The 17,410-nt window shown below is 45.5% G+C and overlaps 1 protein-coding gene across 1 annotated transcript; it reads right to left on the bottom strand.

Annotated features, from left to right (window-relative positions):
• Window positions 1–2,022: 2,022 nt before the first annotated feature.
• rgl1 (ral guanine nucleotide dissociation stimulator-like 1) lies at window positions 2,023–13,118 on the bottom strand. Its single transcript, XM_069679974.1, has 18 exons — window positions 12,808–13,118; window positions 10,410–10,520; window positions 8,653–8,861; window positions 8,482–8,556; window positions 8,170–8,360; window positions 7,959–8,083; window positions 7,658–7,873; window positions 7,464–7,567; window positions 7,286–7,370; window positions 7,020–7,109; window positions 6,627–6,713; window positions 6,338–6,370; window positions 6,119–6,240; window positions 5,710–5,799; window positions 5,362–5,545; window positions 4,306–4,557; window positions 4,084–4,198; window positions 2,023–3,750 (listed from the first exon to the last, which is right to left on the bottom strand). The coding sequence occupies exons 1-18, from the start codon at window positions 12,850–12,852 to the stop codon at window positions 3,563–3,565; spliced, it is 2,322 nt and encodes a 773-aa protein (XP_069536075.1). The 5' UTR covers window positions 12,853–13,118; the 3' UTR covers window positions 2,023–3,562.
• Between the last annotated feature and the right edge of the window lie 4,292 nt (window positions 13,119–17,410).

Raw genomic sequence — 17,410 nt, 5'->3', positions numbered from 1 at the left:
CAGTTTCAAACAATGCTGGAATAATACACACTTCTGACATCCTGATGTGGCTGACTGTGGTGGAATGTAAACTATTAGGCTCTACGTCTGACATTTGTTTGGGTTTAGCAGTCGCTTCTTTTATCTGTTAGTGCGTTTGGAGGCCGGAGTTGGATGTAGACTTCTCTCCAGCTCATCTGAAGTTCAGAAATGTTGAACAAATATGGTGCGTCATTAATCAAGACAAAAGAAAGTCTTTTGCATAAACCTGTAGACTGGTGAACCTTTAGGCTGAAACCTCAAAGCAGAATCCGGGGTAAAACAATCTGGAGTATTTTGCATGTACATTTATTGGCTGCACTCACAGCAAGAAGGTTCCTGGTTCGAATCCCAGTTCGGACATAGGGGGCCTCTCTATGTGTTTTCTTCCCCGTGCATTCGTGGGCTCCCTCCCACAGTCCAAAGACAGGCTCATTAACTGGTGACTCGTGACTGTGAATGGTTGTCTGTCTCTATGTGTGATTGACAGGCCTTCAGTCTGTGTACCCCGCCTCTCGCTCAATGACAGCTGGGATAGGCTCCAGCTGTCCTGTGACCCTCAACATGATACACAGTATAGACAATGGATGGATGGAAAGAATTTGCCACTTCACAAAAGCAGAGATTACGTAATGGTTCTTTAATATTCTGCTGCATTTTATTTAAAGCTTGTCAACATGTCTGCTGACTTCATATCCTGCCTTTGTTCCTCATGGCCAGTCTTGCAGGGCATCATTTGCCCTGTGCATGATGTAAAACTCACTGTTGTTCCTTTGCTGTCTTCTTGTTGTGGCTTCTGTTGTGCTCTCCTCCTTAATGTTGTTTTATGTGTTGTGCTTGGATTCACCCTCTTAAGCACTAAGCTTTTAGTGTCAAATTTGTTGCACGTAGGCGTCCAGCTATTGAAACCGATATTGCTCTTTTTATGTCCGTCCCTGAGATGAGAGGCCATTCATTTGAAGTAGCTTGTAGTATTTGCATTCACGCGGCGAAACAGCCTCGTCTTTGCCCTTCATGCAGAGCGACCACCTGTTGAAGCGTCCTCCCTGTTATCGTGTCTCCCAGCCCTCCCTGTCCTCACACAACCTAGATGAAGCTCATTTAGAGCCGGCTGCTTTTTTCTAAGTACGCACTCCAGCTCTAAGAAGAACATCAAATTCAATAAAAAGCTCTCACACTGCTTAAGAAGGCCTCAAACTAAAAGGGTAAAAATGTCAGCTCTTAATTTAGGAACTGGCAAGTAAGAGAGAGAGAGTAAGAAGAGGGTTGTGATGCTCAGAGCCTGAGGGGAGAAGCCTGAACTTAGATCAGGACTTCCACAAGATAAAGCTGTCATAAAGTGAGGCTCCAGCGTTTTCATTTAACAATTTCTCTGCGAGTAAAACTGCTGCTGCCTGTAGAGAAGGCTGAATGTTGCTCTATGCATGACGCCTGTTATTGTCTTGTTAGAGCCACAGAGGTTTAAGAGGACTTGAGCCGCTCATGATTATGCAAGGACGGCGCTTTCTTCCCGTTTTCGGCTTGCTACCCTAAAGGCGAAGGGGAACTCACTAGCTCATAAAAGTAACGTGTCTGTTGTGACGTCTTTCCTATCAATTCCTGTGTGTTTGTCTTTGAATTCCTGGAAACACGTTTGACCTGCGCAGCAAACTGAGTTTCAGTAAAGGAAGGTCGTGACTGCTGCATTCACGTCAGCAGAAATGTCTTCCACTCAGCAAAATAAGTTGGGCTCCGTCCAGAACAGCCTCTGGGCCTTTCATTGATAACGTCAATCCTGAGAGGAAAGAGCACGCTGTCCATCACGAGCACAAGGGTAAAAAGACAAGAGGCAGAGCCGGCCAAGTTTGTATAGAGGAGAGTGATTGTGTGGAGTTGTTTGTCAGATATAGACGTGCTTAAGAATACCAAAAGAAAACAACATTTACCGCTTACAGGATACTTATTATAGTTTCAGGGTGTTTGTCCAAAGGTAAGACGGGATCAGAAACACACAGGACTCCATCATTATAATGATAATAATTTATTTATTCAGGTAGAGCGAGAGTCTTTGGCAGTGACGAACAGGGACTGAGGCTGATTTAATGAGAACATTTAAAGTGAAGTGCTGCATGGAGACAAATGATTAGTTCAAATGGGCTATTAACATAAGTGAACCAGCTCTCCCCCGGGGGAATGTTAGATCAACCGGGGGACATTAACTGGCTGCACAAACATTTGATAATGGCACATTAGCATGGCACTGAAAGATCTGCAGGAGGGGAGAGAGGATAAATGTCTCTGTGTCAGGTGAGAAGTGTTGCTGATGCTGCGGTGAAAGGATGATGGAGACAAACAGTTTACTGTGTGAGGAGCTGTTTGATGAAGTGGAGTGTCCCTCAGTCGAGGTTTCTGAATGTATCACAGTAAAATCTGGCACTGGCTTTTTTGTTTTAGGACACTCTGAACATTTAAAAGTCCTTCATCACTCTCCTATCGGGCGCACATTGTTTGGCCTGAATCGTGTTACAAAAACATATAAAAAACAACAAATACAAATAATTCATTAAGTGAAGAGCGAGAACCACTTACAGAGCGGCTGGCTCATTCTTCTGTATTCACATCCCGTTGGCATCTGCTACCAACTGACAAGTGCAACTCTATAGTTCATATAATGAAGGGCAAAGAGGTACAAGTATGCATCAGGATGAGACACATTATGGTGTTTTCTATTCCAGGAAGTCCCGCCCTCCTCTTCTCTCTTCTTGTACATCTATCATCTATTTTTTTGTTTATTACAAGGGTGTAAGGGAGCGTCTTCCTGGATCAGAAAGCAGCACAAATGTCATCTCGACACCTGAAAGACACGGTCGGTAAGGCCGTTACAAAATTGAACAAGGACTTGTTAAAACCAAGTAAATGAACCAATCAGAACGCTCCCTGCATTCGTCACACAGCTCACAATATGAGAGGGGTTTGACACGTGCAGCGCACACTGCAAAAGGGAAAATAATGACATCACAGCTCCTGTCAATCTAATCAACATCATTCAGAGCACTGTCAGAGGTCCATTCATTCATCGAGAAAGGCAACAGGACTTGACGCTCCGTCCACTTCTCCCTCTATGCCACCATCCTTCTCCTCTTTCTGCATTCTTCACACTTCTGTTACCACAAAAGTAAAATATTCAGCTACACAGACATCACAGGACAAATAAAGTTCATTCAATATCAGAATACTGTTGGAGGTCAGGAGTTCGGCTGCTCCCAGAACATGTGCAAAAACCTGTGGTTGTAAAGAGTAAAGGCCACTAGGGGTCGCTGTTTCACTCCGTCACAGGCATCACAAGTCAAAAGTCCCACTGGCACAGCAGTCACGCTACACGTCCATGTTCAATATTAAGGCAAGAAAAAGGGCTGAAAAGTCCAGGATGAGCTCTTCAGCTGACCACCAGAGCTCCTCGTCCTGCCTCTTCTTCCATAACCCATCATTTCACATCGAGTCCGTGCCCCGTATTGTCCTGGATCAGTGGTGTAAGGGCAAACAGCTGGGTCCCCGCGGTTCGGGGTCACAGTGTGACTTTGCTGAGCCGGAGCGACAGGCTGGCGCGGTGCTGGGCGCGAGGGAGCGTGGAGCTACACCGGCTTCTGAGCTGCACCGTCCGACCCGCTGAGCCTCGCACGCGCAGCAGGAAGTCGAAGTTAGCTGAGGTGTTCATGGCGTAGAAGACGTTGGCATTGTCTGGGATCACCAGTTCTGAAGGAAGGTAAAGGAGGAGAGAGAAAGCAGAAATAAGTATGAATTATGGTGTAAGCTCCTGCTGTTACAGTGCTGTTATACTTTTAGTCAGCAATACAAGGGTCACTGTGGTTTATTGGGTTTTCAAAAACTGCTGATCAGTAGAAATGTAGAACAATTACAGTAATTACGATGCTGACTTGCAAATCAGCCAAAACAGCTGACTGTAATCACTGTAAATGGGATCATGCCTTACAAAATGGATTTCCTGCGAAGTATAATATTTGTTGTTTTATCACACAAGAGCCAAACATTAATAATAATAAGAAAGGTATGAATGCCACGTTTTACCTCTCTCCTCAGAGATGACTTGTACCAGCTCGTATCCCTCCTCCGGCTCCGTCTCCAGGTTGTGCTTCGCCATCGCTCTTGAAATTACAGCCGGAGTCTTGTCTTGATTGGTCAACTATTCAAGAAACAGACAATAAATTACTCATACAGGGTTTATCATATATTAAAATGTAAACCATGAGCATCTCTAACACAGGAATATAAACACACATATGTATTTACCAGTATGCTCTTGTAGAGGTTCCCGTTGCCCTGCTCCAGACTGACTCGTATGATGCAGGCGTCCTGGGCCTGGGTGTTGTAAGCAGGGGTCTGACTCGGGGAGCAAGGCGACATGGCTGTGAGGGAGATGGAGCGTCTGTGGGTGCAGGGGGGCCCGGGGTGTGAGGGGGATGCGGGGGTCATGGAGACACTCGCTGTGGATGAGCTGGTGTCCATGGAGTGGAGTGAATTACACGAGGAGGATTCTGATAGCTGAGGAGACATAAAACCAGACGTTACATACAGACACAAACACTGGAGCGGATAATAAACTGGCAGCTGTTTGAGACAAGGATGAAACAAGACTTGAACAGAGGGACACCTGCGACAATCAAAGGAGATAAACAGCATTCTGACTTAGGGACTGTAGAAAAATTATTAGGGTTAGGGAGACCAGAAAAGGGCTTTTCCCTCTTTTTTGCTGAAGGGACAGTGGTCAAGATTTTTGTAGAGACGTGGATGGCTTTCTTTCTTCCCCCAGAGTTACATTTAGTTTTAATTAAAAAAGAAATGGTTAAAAAATTATATCAAATTCTCTTTTAAAAATGCTTTTGTTTGCTCATTAATGTGGATTGTCAGACACAGGTTCTTAAATTCAACACTTCGCGAGCAATATCAATATATCAGTCATGATCAAAATAATTTATATCTGAAATTAGAAATGTATTAAATGAATAATTTATATACCCCTTTGGCAAACGCGTATTCCACTTGTGTTCTGCGATTGTAAACATGTAACATTATGATGCAATAAATAAATTACGCTTTAAATTGTACAACCATTTAATTTTTTGTGCAATTTTATTTGTTAACATAAAAGTAATTTGTACAATTCCATAATATAGCCCAAAGTCTTATATTATTGTGAGATAAACGGGGAAGAGAAGGGCAATTATTCTCTTCGTCAAGAAAATTTCATCCCCTCTTTCCAAATGCAAATCATTTTCATACAGTCTACAGTCTCTACAGTCTAAGTATAACCAGCACATTTTCTTCAGCGTTAGTTTACTGTCTCACCTTGTTGTGCTGGGAGTCGGAGGTGTGAGTGGGGGTGAGGCCCTCGCTATCCGACGGGCTGCTGGAGTCACTGGAGGACACGCTGACCGAGTCCATGCTCTCCCCTGAGCTGCCAGTAGGGGGCGAGCGCGGCGTCTCTCTGACCGGAGAACTGGCTGCACTGCTGTCACTTCCAAGAAACAGGCTGGAAAATAGAGGAAGTGGGTTATTAGATAATAAAATAAAAATAGGGCACTGCAGCTGAATGCGTGAATATGAGAAGAGAAAATCTATACTAAATTGTAGATATTTAAAGCTGGACCCTGCTTTATTAGGTTGTATTAACACATACTTTAAGTGTGTACTTACAGGCTGAGTCTCTTCACCATACTTTTTCGTGGTTTGGGGGAGGTTGGGCTGCTGTCACCGAGGCCTTCGATGTCACAGGATAAGGCGTAGCTGCAAGAGAGAACAATAAATCCCTTAATATATACATTATCAACCAATCAGGGCAATGAATTTAAAGTAAGACGGAGGGAAAGAGAAAATAAGAGATGACAAGAGAACAAGGAAGAAAAGCGAGTTCACAGGGTAAAAACAACAAGTACAATAGATCAGTAGGGAGTGAAGACATGACAGAAGAACAGCAGGGAGAACGGAGGGGAAAGGACGGAGAGAAGCTTCTATTGTGTGAACAAAAGGTCCAATAGAGCATGACCTCATGCACTAATTTACTTCTTATCTAATGGATAACGGCGCAGTGAGAAAGCAGCAGTACCTCTCTTCTTCACTGAGCTGAGACTGGCGCTTAAACCAGCGCAGGAAAGCCGGATCTGGAGTCAGACAGTAGCTGTTACAGGCCGACTGGAGCAGCTTGATCTGAGCTATCACCTCAAACTCCTGCAGAGACGAGAGAGAGAAAGCACAAACGGTTAGATCTGTTTAACTTCAAACACAATCATGTGATCATTCTCACGGTGTGTCAGAGGAGACTCACCCTGCGTCTCTTCTCGAAGTTGATCAGACCACCCTGCGGAGGACACAAAGAGCACGCTGTCAGACCCCACACATCACATACCAGCGGCGGCTTAGACAAACAGCATTAGGTGGACCACTCCGAAAACGGAGCAACAAAATTCCTCACGCACTCATGGAAACTTACGCCCTACTTTCCGACAGCGGTTACACACACAGACTCTCAGATCTGCGGGGCTGTGCAAACTCGCGGACACATGCGCACAAATATTGAAGCACACATTCAGCAGGTGTTACAGAGTTTTTCTTACCTCCACTAGGTCGGGCAGGGCCGTGTCCAGCATGGTGAGATCTGTTAGGAAAGTCCCCAAGTACGGTATTGTTCCTTGCATCGCTCCCTGAAGAGAAAAATAGACTTCATGAAACCACACTCAGTTTAAATAAATACTTTACGGATGCCACATTAAAGCCAGAGACCTCAAAGTTTATAGATTCCACGGTGGGTTTTGTAAAATACAACAGAGGCTTAATGCAAGTTCAACACATAGTGCGCTGAGTAAACAAAGCTAAGCATGTGGCTTCATCATCCTGCAGAGGCTAGAACTCACTTTACAGTACATTACTTTAGAGGAATGTGTTGTTTACAGTTCTCTGTTTAAGCTTTCTTCAAAATAAGAGCGTTTATCATGCAGTCTTTGTCTCACCATTTCCTTCTGCAGCTGGAGCCGCTTGTGGGTGCGCTTCTGGTGCTCCTTGGCACAACTCTCCAGACTTGCAAACTTTGAAGTGCCTTCCTGTAGGGCAAACAAAAAAAACTGTTTTAGTCCTGCAGATTCTAAACGGCCCATGAAGGAATGCTTTTAGGATTTCCAGATGATCCTACACAGGATTTTCACCGAGGTTACTAAATCTAAATTCCCAATTTCACAGATCCCACAGACAGGAAGTAACTGTTGACGTTAGGACTCACCCTCATGAGGAGCTCTCTGCTGGTCAGGTAGTTGTTGTGGTCGGAGAAAATGTCTGACAGTTCCTCGAATGTCTGCATGCTGTCTCTGCATGAAACACATATATATGTTATAGCTTAGCATAACTGCTAAAATACATGTGCTAACATCTCAAAGATGCTGCTGAGATTGGAGTCTTACTTGTGCACGCAGGCCCAGGCCCTCTTCAGCCTGTACAGAGGGTTGGACTGCAGCGCGGACACGATGGCTCGCAGAGATGAGAAGTTTTTGCGTATTCGACACTCCTGTTAGGAGAACACAAGGACAGTCAGATCTTTCTCCTTTCTTGTGGCAGGTTTACATATGAATTTGTGTGTCTGTGTCTTTCTGCCGACCTGAGCGATGTCTATCCAGCGCTGGATGAGCCGCGCTCTGACGTGTGGTCTGATCTGTCTGTGCTTCAGCACCGTGCTGACCACGCAGGCCGCCACGGCATTAAACTGGGTGATAGTGGCACGGATGGTGGGGGCGCTGTGCTTGTTGTGCTTCTTGTCCCTCTGGGACCAGATGGAGCCCAGGCAGTGGTGCGGTACCACCTTTTTAAACAGCAGCTGGAGAAGAGGAACAGGCTTATGTTAGGCTAATGTTGCACACACCACCAATCCGTCTGTTTCCAGATCCTTTCTTTCCACTTACTGCATCCATGTAGGTCAGCTGCTCCGCCACCAGGTCGGACTCGAACGACAGGAAGTCCTCCTGAAGCTCGATCTCCACTTCCTCCTCCTCCCCGAGGCAGAAAGAACTGTTGCCTTGAAAACCAGCTGAGGGAGGGCAAACACAGATTATTTAGATATTATTATTACAAAACAAAGAATTATACCTTTAAAAAAGAGTAGACTTTAATTACCATCAGTTTCATCCATGCTGGCCTGACTCTGCAGCTGCTCCAGCAGACCCTCAGCCCGTCTAAGGGCCTCGGAGCCGGGTACAGTCCTGCGCAGGTAGTCCATCAGCCTGTGGAGGCAGGGGTAGTCAGGGGGCTCCTGGAAGTCTTCCGGACACTGGTCCAGCCAGGCACGCAGGATAGAGGCCAAGGCACTGTGGAGACAGCAGGGAAAGATCTGAGAGTTAGGAGGGCTGGGAATAAGAGATAAGAGAAGAACAAAGAATGTTTTTATTGAAAGCTTTCCATATGGAAGAGATAGAAAATGAGTCTCACTTTCTGATGGCTCCATTGGTTTCAGAGCCCTGGCATCTTCTTGTTTCTTGCTCGTTTTCTTCCACACTTCCATACCTGCAACAGAAGATAAGCAGAGATCATATTAAAAACCATTTAAACACACAGTTGATGCATTTATAGGCTTTATGCAACACCTCACTGCAGGCCTACCTGTCTAGCAGCATCTGCAGCACAGTCTGCGTGCTGGCGAAGGCTCTGTAGGTGGACAGGAAGATGGAGGTGTAGGTGAGGTCGTTGTCTCCGAACGCCGTCAATAACGTCTCCACCAGACGCTCCAGTGTTCCAGCGCGGATGCTTCGGATTTTGCAGGTCTCCAGCTGGCTCACCGTGTGGCCGGGAGGCAGACGATCCCCCTCCGCCTGAACACATGAAAGCACACACAAACACTTATTTTAACCAGTGCTAAAATGCATGAGTCGGCTGGTGCTTCCAAAGCTTTTCTTTGCCTTGTTCAGCTTTTAATAATTTCATGAATCAATGCAGTTTGTCTGTTATGCTTTAAAATGTAAAAATACAGGAGGGAAACAACTCATAATACCAAAATGATCAGAGGAAGGGCGGAAACGACAATCAGGACCTATATTTAATCCCCATTTCCCCAGATGTGTCCGACTATTGTGCGTCTACAGGGAAAAGGAAGGTTACAAAACGGGCAGGGAGTGGAGCAGGCGAAGAAGAAGAAGGAGAGGTGGCACAAACACGGAGAGAAAGAGACCTTGGTGAAGTTAGCACGCTACAACAGGAAACGCTCCAATCTGCTTTTAATCACAGGAGGCCCCTCCTCCACCCGACCCTGCACACAGAGAGGAGGACGGCAGCGGGGCCGAGTTCTCCCGCCTCTCCCCTCTGATAACAACCCGCAGAAGTACCATTTTTTAATCTGCGTTAGGTGACCAAATTTACAGTTCCTTAAATGACGGATACACTGAACGTGCAGCTACACACTGTACACAAAGCGTCAGTGTGGGCCGCTCATAATAATTGCTGTCTCACTGACAATAGCCTGATTATAGTGAATAAACTGATGTCTCAATAGGGATTGCACTCTATTCTACTCCACTCAATAGACAGCAGTGTACAAAGTGGCCATGTTGTTTTAATTAGCTTGAATACAGTTGGCCGCTCATGCAGCTGTCAATACATCAATACAGTTTTACAGCCTCTGAGCTGTTTTCTGTTTCTTCCATCCCCGATATCATGCTGAAAGCAACAGTTACATAAGCAGAAACAACTGATTTTTCTTGGGGAACAAAGGGAAACCCCAGAGTATCTGACGTCTAATTTCAGTTTCGCTTTTTTCATGCATTCTTTAGTCGTCACAGAGGAAAACACACAAGAGAAACAGAGCATGATTCCTCTAATTGGCCCTTCTGTGCATGTATAATAACACACTGTGTAACATCTTATTATGCTGATATGAACAGCGCAGTGGAGGAAGCAGAAATGCCTCATGCGCAGTGAAAAAATGCACAACTCAAGGAAAAGCCTTTAATACCCCTTTTTTTGTTTTGTCATAGCAGCGTTTTGTAAAACACGGCTGCACAGGGGGAGCGAGCGGGGCTTTTTTTGGCAGCCGGGAGAGTCAGGAAATCACATGCTTTGGCTAAACAGTCCGAGTCTGGTGAAACTGTTGATTTTCAGCAGGCAGCTAAAAGGTGTCCTCTAAACTGGGAGATTTACAGCTCAGATGTTGAAACAACAGCACAATGCTGAGAGAGAAACGCCCAACAAAAGACAGACACGGTGCTTTAAACAATAGAGATAAGACGTCTGTTTTGAAGCTCAGCAGAGGCTGCACGTGATGACTTCCAAGGCTGAAACTTTCTACTTCAAAAATCTGCACAAATGAGGTTTTAAGAGTAGAATAGAATCTGTCACACTGCGAGGCATCAGACAGGCCAACTCACCCCAAGCCATCTCGCTCCCTTGTTGGCCGCCTGCTGGATCTGAACCCTCTTCAGCGTCACATTGTAAATGGCTCCTTCCTCGACTTCCTCCCCCCAGTCCTGCACCGAGCTCTGCAAGGAGAGAGAGAGGATGTTAGAAACTTTACGAAGAGATAAAAGCAGAGGAGAGGACAGCTAGGATAAAACGATCTTACAAGTTCCTGTTAATGGCCACAGGCAGGAGTACGAATCAACAAGTGTGGCTTCAGTAGTTAAAAGAAAAAAGGGATTTATTTTGGAAACCTCTCAGACAAAAGCAGAAGAAAGAATCAGTAAAAACAAAGAAGCACTCAAACTATTAAAAAAGCAACTAAAGTGCAGTAAAACATCAAGAATGACCGACTCCCCAACCCCCACCTCTGCAGCCTGCCAGGCCTCCCTCCCTGTCTTTACTCCCTCTTTTATTCCCCTATCCATCTCCTTCACCCCGTCCCAGCCTGGCTGGAGCTGAAGTCAGAGCTGGACGGCTTTCCTGGAGATAAGAGCCAGAATGGATGAAGTCTCTCAAACAAGCCCCTGACATAATAAAACAGACTTTTGCATCACTTTGTCTGTTTGAGAGTCTAATTACACATGCCGAGGGAGTCTGTGCCTGGAGAGAACAAAATGAGCTCACGAGACTAAACGGATTTGTGCACATCTTGTCCCATATGTAGGCTGTCTGTGTCTGGTTGTAAATCACTCACAACAGAGGGAGCAGAGAGAAATCAAACTACAAATATGCTGAGACATCAACATAAGGAGACAAAAACAGAGGCACAGACAGCAAAGGAGGGGGCCCGGGCCAAATATAAACACCACGCATGCAGTATTATGGCCAAGTCCTCTCTCACACACACACACACACACACACACACCACAGCGTCCAAGATCACTCTCACTTGTCCCCACTTTCATTTACAAAGCTCAACGGTCCACGCTATTCCCCCAAACAGAAGGGCAGCCAGAAAGGAGGTCAAAGGTCAAAGTCGGCTCAGTGGACGGTCCTGGAGGCCGGTGGCACTCAGCCACGACTGGGCCGTGTTTGGGTTTGAACAGAAACATGTGATGCAGAAATGAAAGGAAAGCACAAAACACAAAGAAAGAGAAAGGGAGAGGAGGAGCAACCAAAGGATTTTAAGAGGCTCACTGGGAAGCTTTTTCTGCCGCATTTGTCTGAAACATGTCGACAAACCATCCCCTACCCTGTTCAGCATCTTGTCAAAAAGGTCAGCAACCCATAAGTGCATCTCTCTCCGCCCCTCTCTCCTCTATTTAGCCGCCGCTGCTGGCTGGATGGCTGGCACAGACACAGATAAATACATCAGTGCATGAGTCATGCAGTCCACACACTCCCAAAACAATAGCGGGAGGTCTCTGTGCTGGCCGGCCCGGGCTGCTGAGTTCACAGTCTGCACACACAGCCTGCTTTTTGTCAGGCGGAGAGCTGGAGATGTTTTTCAGAGCAGGGTTTTAGAAAAAAAAAAAAAGCTCTGCCAGCTTTGTGCACCAAGGTTAGGGCTTACTGCGGGACAAAGTTCCATGAGCTTGCATGAAAATGGAAACCAAAACAGGCTGTCACAGTGAGATCTCTATTCAGCAGATAAATAAGGATGGAAAACAGTTGATAGGAGTGAGGTTACAGAGAATACAGCACATCAAATGAGGCTGGGTATGGAGTAAATAGGAGATGAGTTGTTTACTCTCTACACTAACTTTGATATGTCAGAAGATGCTCCCAAAGTGCACACGGAGGACACTAAGAGGAGACAAATAGTACCCTAATCTCAGCTCAAATAATGCTAATCTGCCTATCAACTGTGTGTGAAACAATACACCCAAGATAACAACAACAACAACAGTTGTGTTAAATCCTTGGCGCTGCTGATCTGTTGGCTTTTGTGTTTCCCTCGCCTGCATGCACGCAGCTGGGACCCGTGCAGACACACTGATGGCCCCGGGGCCACGCCAATTGTTCCCTCTCTGTTTCGCTGCGGGGCCCCAGACAAAAGTTTTCATATCCACCATCAGGGAGGGGAGAGCTAATGGATCGAGATCATATTCTGGCGGAGTGGGTAGGGGATTTTTCCGTTTTATGACCCCCTCCATTCCCCACGTTTCCAAACTTTACGCGACATCTTTACGCACCAACAATGTAGGTTAAACTGGATTTAAAGCCCACACAGCAAATCAAAATTCACTGTTCAACTAGTCCCCCACCTCCCCTCCTCCTTCTCTTCTCTCCCCCTTTATCCGCTACTTTCCCAAGCCTCCAAAACCCCCCTCCCTCCTCTTTCTCCCCCCCTTTCCCTCCCTCTCCCCCTCTCTTCAAAACCACTAACTCAACAACAGGATGGAACAGCATTGTTTTGGTTTTTACCATTTTAGTTTTCCAGGCGAATTTCATGGTGAGCGTTTCTTTCATGATCCGGGGACAGCATCAGAGCTCGGGAATAATCCGCCAAGGAAAGAAGAAGATGTGTTCCTTTACTAAAAAAAAGAAATAAAATCCCAGATCGTCGCTAAAAGAATTCCTTCTCCTTCACCAAACACACTTCTGTCCGCTCCGTTTCAAACTCCAAGTCCTCCTCCTCTGTCCGTCAGGAGGCTCTCCCTTCTTCTACTGAATGAGCAAACTCCTCCTCCTTGCACTCACAGTCCCGTTTAAACTCCTCCTCCTCTTTTTTTTGGTCCGACTTTCATCAGACTGACAACAATGTGCGCGCTCAGACGCAAGCAGGGGACGCAGGCTTGTGATTTGTGTTTGCGCAATAGCTCAACTCACAAGAAGCATAAATCTGGTTCTTATGAAATTCACAGCCATGGCCGATTTTATTGATTTGTTTAAATGCTCCGTTTCCCTTTTCTTGTTAAATCGTATATAAACAAATGATTTTACAAAGAAAAAATAATTTTTGGAACATTTTTGTAACACATTTAAAACACAAATCTTTATACAATGTAGCTACAAAAACGTTTCGTGTTTTATATTTATATATACCGTTTTTATTCATATGATTTATTTTTGGTCATTAAAGTAGCCTACTGTTGTTTAGCCTTTTAAACGAGTGAGAAACATACAGTTGTGAGGGTTAAGAAAATGGGTCTTGGATGAAGTGTTTTGTAGGAGTTGTCTAATTTTATTCATTGCCACCCATAAGAATGCAAAGGTTATAAACTTTGATGGTGTTGTCATTATATGCTTTAGACGTTTCTTTGTTTAATCCAGTTTTTCACTTTAAAACATTGGCTCACTGGTTGGTACACCCTGCACTAATCGACATTCAATCACAGGGCTGACATATAGAGACAGACCTTTCATGGTCATAACTTTGAACCTAACCAGCATGTCTTTAGACTCCTGGAGGAAGTCAGAGAATATAGGAGGGAACCCACACGTGCACAGGGAGAACATGCAAGCTCCACACAGAAAGGCCCACTTCGTCTGAACCGGGATTCGTACTAAGAATCTTCTAGCTTTGAGGTGACAGCGCTAACCACTGCACCACTGTGCAGCCAAGGAAGTCTTTACCTTTAAATCCTTTAAAAGAGCAGCTAGTCCACTGATCAGAGCTAACAATGAATAGTTAGAAGAAAGGATACGAGTTATCGTGGAGAACCAGATATTTTATTCTTTTTAAGGTGCAAGCTTAAAGCTCCTGTGAGGAGTTTTTATCTGGTTATGAAATGGACTGAAATGAACACTTATCCCGCTATATGACCTGCAAAAGCAAGCAAGACCACCAGCAACAATATTGATTATATCTAGTTATTTTTAATGCCTGTAACTGCTGTCAGGTGTCAGACGAAGTGATTAACTCTGTGCTGCCAAAACAGCAAAGACTCACAGTGAGGGATGCGTTTGAATGCTAACAGAAAGCAGCTCTTCTTACACATGTACAGGACAAAGTTCCTCATAGCAGCTTTAAGGCAGAGATGAGGAGCTATTTTGTATCTTAATAGGATTATCCAGATTATATCTCATTGTGTATCCATATTATAAAGCCTGTCTTCACCTGTCATTATATAGTCTATAACAGTGTAGCGCTGCTAGCTTAAAATTGCTAGCAAACTAAGCTAGCTCCTATTTTTGTCTATATATATTTTATTTGTGAGAGCTGGGACAGGAAGTGTGAGTCTTAAGCCCAAACCAACATCGCTTACATGAAGTGACAATCGTACTCTCACAGCTAGAGTATTGCACTGCGGGCCCTCAGCTGTCCTATGTGTGTAGCAGCTGCAGCGTTGCGGCCTCTGCGTGGGACAATACAAGGAAGGCTGCTGATGGCGTCACTGCTCTGTGCATTGTCGGACGCAGGACAGGAGAACAGGCCGAGTGTAAGAATGAGCCGCACTGTTCCACTGTGAATGTGACCGCACACGTACTCAAGCTGCCCACTTGTGTGAATAAACGGGAAGATATGAATCAAGTCTGCGCTTTGTGAGGGGTCTTTTTGTGCTAATGTGTAGCGTAAACATAAATCAAATGTGAGCAAGCAGTGGATCATGCAATTTGTAGTTCATGAATTAATCAAGCTGATTCAGAGTCAGGAGACAGAGGGGAGGTTATGACGCTAATTGTCACACAGCTAAACCTGCTGTGGCCTCCTTTTTATTAATGTGTGTGTGCACGTGATATGCCTACTCACTGCTACAGCTCCCATAACACCAACATGTCACACACACACGTCACACTCAGCGTCACACACCATGCTGGCACACACATGTATGCACCTACACGTACAAGGTCCCAAATGTTATCATTGCTCCCTATTAGCTTTGCTCGGGGGTCACTAAAGGTCAGGGAAGCCCGACGTGCACCTCCGTCATTTTCTCTCCGTGTGTGGTTTTATCAGTGTTTCTTCTTGCCGACTCTTCATCAGGATGTATATCTGGCCCGGCTCCAGTTCCCAGACCGAGCTGCCCCGGTGTCCACTGGGGTCTCTGGAGCTCTGGGAAGCCCGGAGTGGCAGTGGGAAGGTTGTGACCCCGGACGACCCAAAGCTCAGCCCCCAGGGGGGGGTTGGGGGACGGGAGTGTTGGTCTCACAGTGGGAGTGATGTCATATCTGTGCGCAAACAACATGTCGGACAAATGTGACAGCTGCTGCTCCGAGTGATGGATGAGCAGACGCACATGTTGAAACTTGAACATGTGAAATGCCTTGTTGTGTTCTGGGGTCCAGGTAGGATCATAATCCTAAAGGGACACATCAGAAAAGAGTGACCAATGAGAGGCCATATTTTGGTGAATGTCAAAGCTGTTTTTAGGTTTTTTGGTCCGTATTCAAGTCCAAAGTCCTTCAGAGCAAGTTAAAGAAACAGTTCCACATTTTTGGAACTCTTAAAGAGTTAGATAAAAAGATAGATACTGCTGTCACTTCCTTACGCTAAATATAAGGCTAAAGCTAGCAGGTGGTTAGCTTAGCTCTCATTGAAAACTGCAAAGGTAACAAACTCCTCCTGCCAGCACTTCCAAAGCTCATTAATCACAACGTCATGTTGCATTTGTTTACTCTGTAATAAAACACAAGCATAAATATGAGAATGATGTTGTGGTTTTACAGCTTTATGCAGGATCTGTTGACCGGATGCAGAGACTTCCTGGAGTCTTATCACCTCGGCGACTTTTGCAAGTCAAGCTGCTGGTCTCATCAAGTGTATGAACGCTGATCAGTACGAAATGTGTGTCCAGTGTTACAGTTATCTTTATTATTCAGTATTTTAATCTGTATTTATGACTTAAGTCCACAGCTCTGGTATTCCTGTGGTTTTCCTCTCTCCAGGAAGACTAATGACGTAGTAACTCTTAGGAAAACCCTTCTCGAGGACACAGTTTGTTAGAATCGGTTCCTGCTATTATTCCACCTCCCGAGTAACCTCTTCCCTCTGTTCCACGATGTCCGAACAGGCGGCTACAGTACAGACAGCGAGGGGACAAAAACAGGAGGAGCGCTGCTCGCACTGTTATTGCACCAGTGTGGGGAAAAACGCACATTCCAGGAAATCTCCCACTTCCTGCCTCCAGCCTCCTGACTCCAGCGGGCCTGCTGTCCTCATACCTGACTGGCTAGGGGAGCCTCTCTGGGCCGGGAGCGCGGTCGTAAAATCAGAGCAGTATGTAGCAGGAGAAGAGAAGAAAGAAAGATCAAGAAAGAGAACCAGAGAAGAGGAGGATAGATCAGAGCGGGGGTGTTGTGCGGCATGTGTAATGTCTCACTGTTTACATCCAAGATAAGAAGGTTGCGCATCAGAGAAAGTGTCGAGATTAACTTAAAAGGACATTATCTATTCATGAGTGTGAGAGGAAGAGACAGAGTGGGAGTGGGAGAGTTCACAGTACAGTCAGAAAGTGAGAGAATCCATGCTGGCTGGGAGACAAGCGTGATGCAACGACCATCTTGCACTTCCAGAGAAAGACTGATTTCATTTTACAGGCCGGAATGTGACGCTCGGCTTTCTTCTCTGCTGGAAACTAGTAAACAGAGCGATCCAGTCAGAGGAGTATCAGCTGTGACTGGAGCCAGACTCCCCAGTGGAAAGTAAAAACGGAGGGGGATCTTTCCAAATGTGTCCGTACATTCATCCTCTGTTCTTGTTTGCTCTGTCTCCTCTCAGTGTGTTTGTGTGCGGTTGGTTGGTTTGTGTTTCCAAAGCATACTGGCCAGTAGAGGGCAGAGTTCGTAAACCGCTGTGTTTATCCAGAGTCAGCAGAGGTTTTTTGAGCCGGAGCAGGCCAGAGCTACAAAACCTGAGAGGTTGGATTTATAGTGCACGGTCAGGATGATCTGCTATAACTCAATAAAAGTGAAGAATAAAAGCAGCTTTAAACGCTCATGTAAGAGCAGAGAGGCGGGTGCAATGCACTCAGTAAGTGTTTATTTGATGGAAATTTAAAGCAGATCAGCAGACGAGGCTCCAGTAGCATCAAAGAGATGGATAAGGACACTCCAGGTTTTCTCTTATGTAACGGACAGCTGCGTT

Source organism: Semicossyphus pulcher, unplaced genomic scaffold (genome assembly GCF_022749685.1).
Source record: "Semicossyphus pulcher isolate SPU_LCO1_2020_fin unplaced genomic scaffold, fSemPul1.0.p SCAF_4, whole genome shotgun sequence".
NCBI classification, from domain to species: domain Eukaryota; kingdom Metazoa; phylum Chordata; class Actinopteri; order Labriformes; family Labridae; genus Semicossyphus; species Semicossyphus pulcher.
The sequence above is the reverse complement of the archived record's forward strand: the minus strand, read 5'-3'. Positions and strand labels throughout refer to the sequence as shown.

Coding starts and splice junctions, on each gene's coding strand:
- rgl1 (XM_069679974.1), bottom strand. CDS start 12,852: ATGAAAGAAACGCTCACCATGAAATTCGCCTGGAAAACTAAAATG. Junction 8,557..8,652: donor CTGCAGATGCTGCTAGACAG/GTAGGCCTGCAG, acceptor CTTCTGTTGCAG/GTATGGAAGTGTGGAAGAAA. Junction 7,110..7,285: donor GCAGAGAGCTCCTCATGAGG/GTGAGTCCTAAC, acceptor TTTGCCCTACAG/GAAGGCACTTCAAAGTTTGC.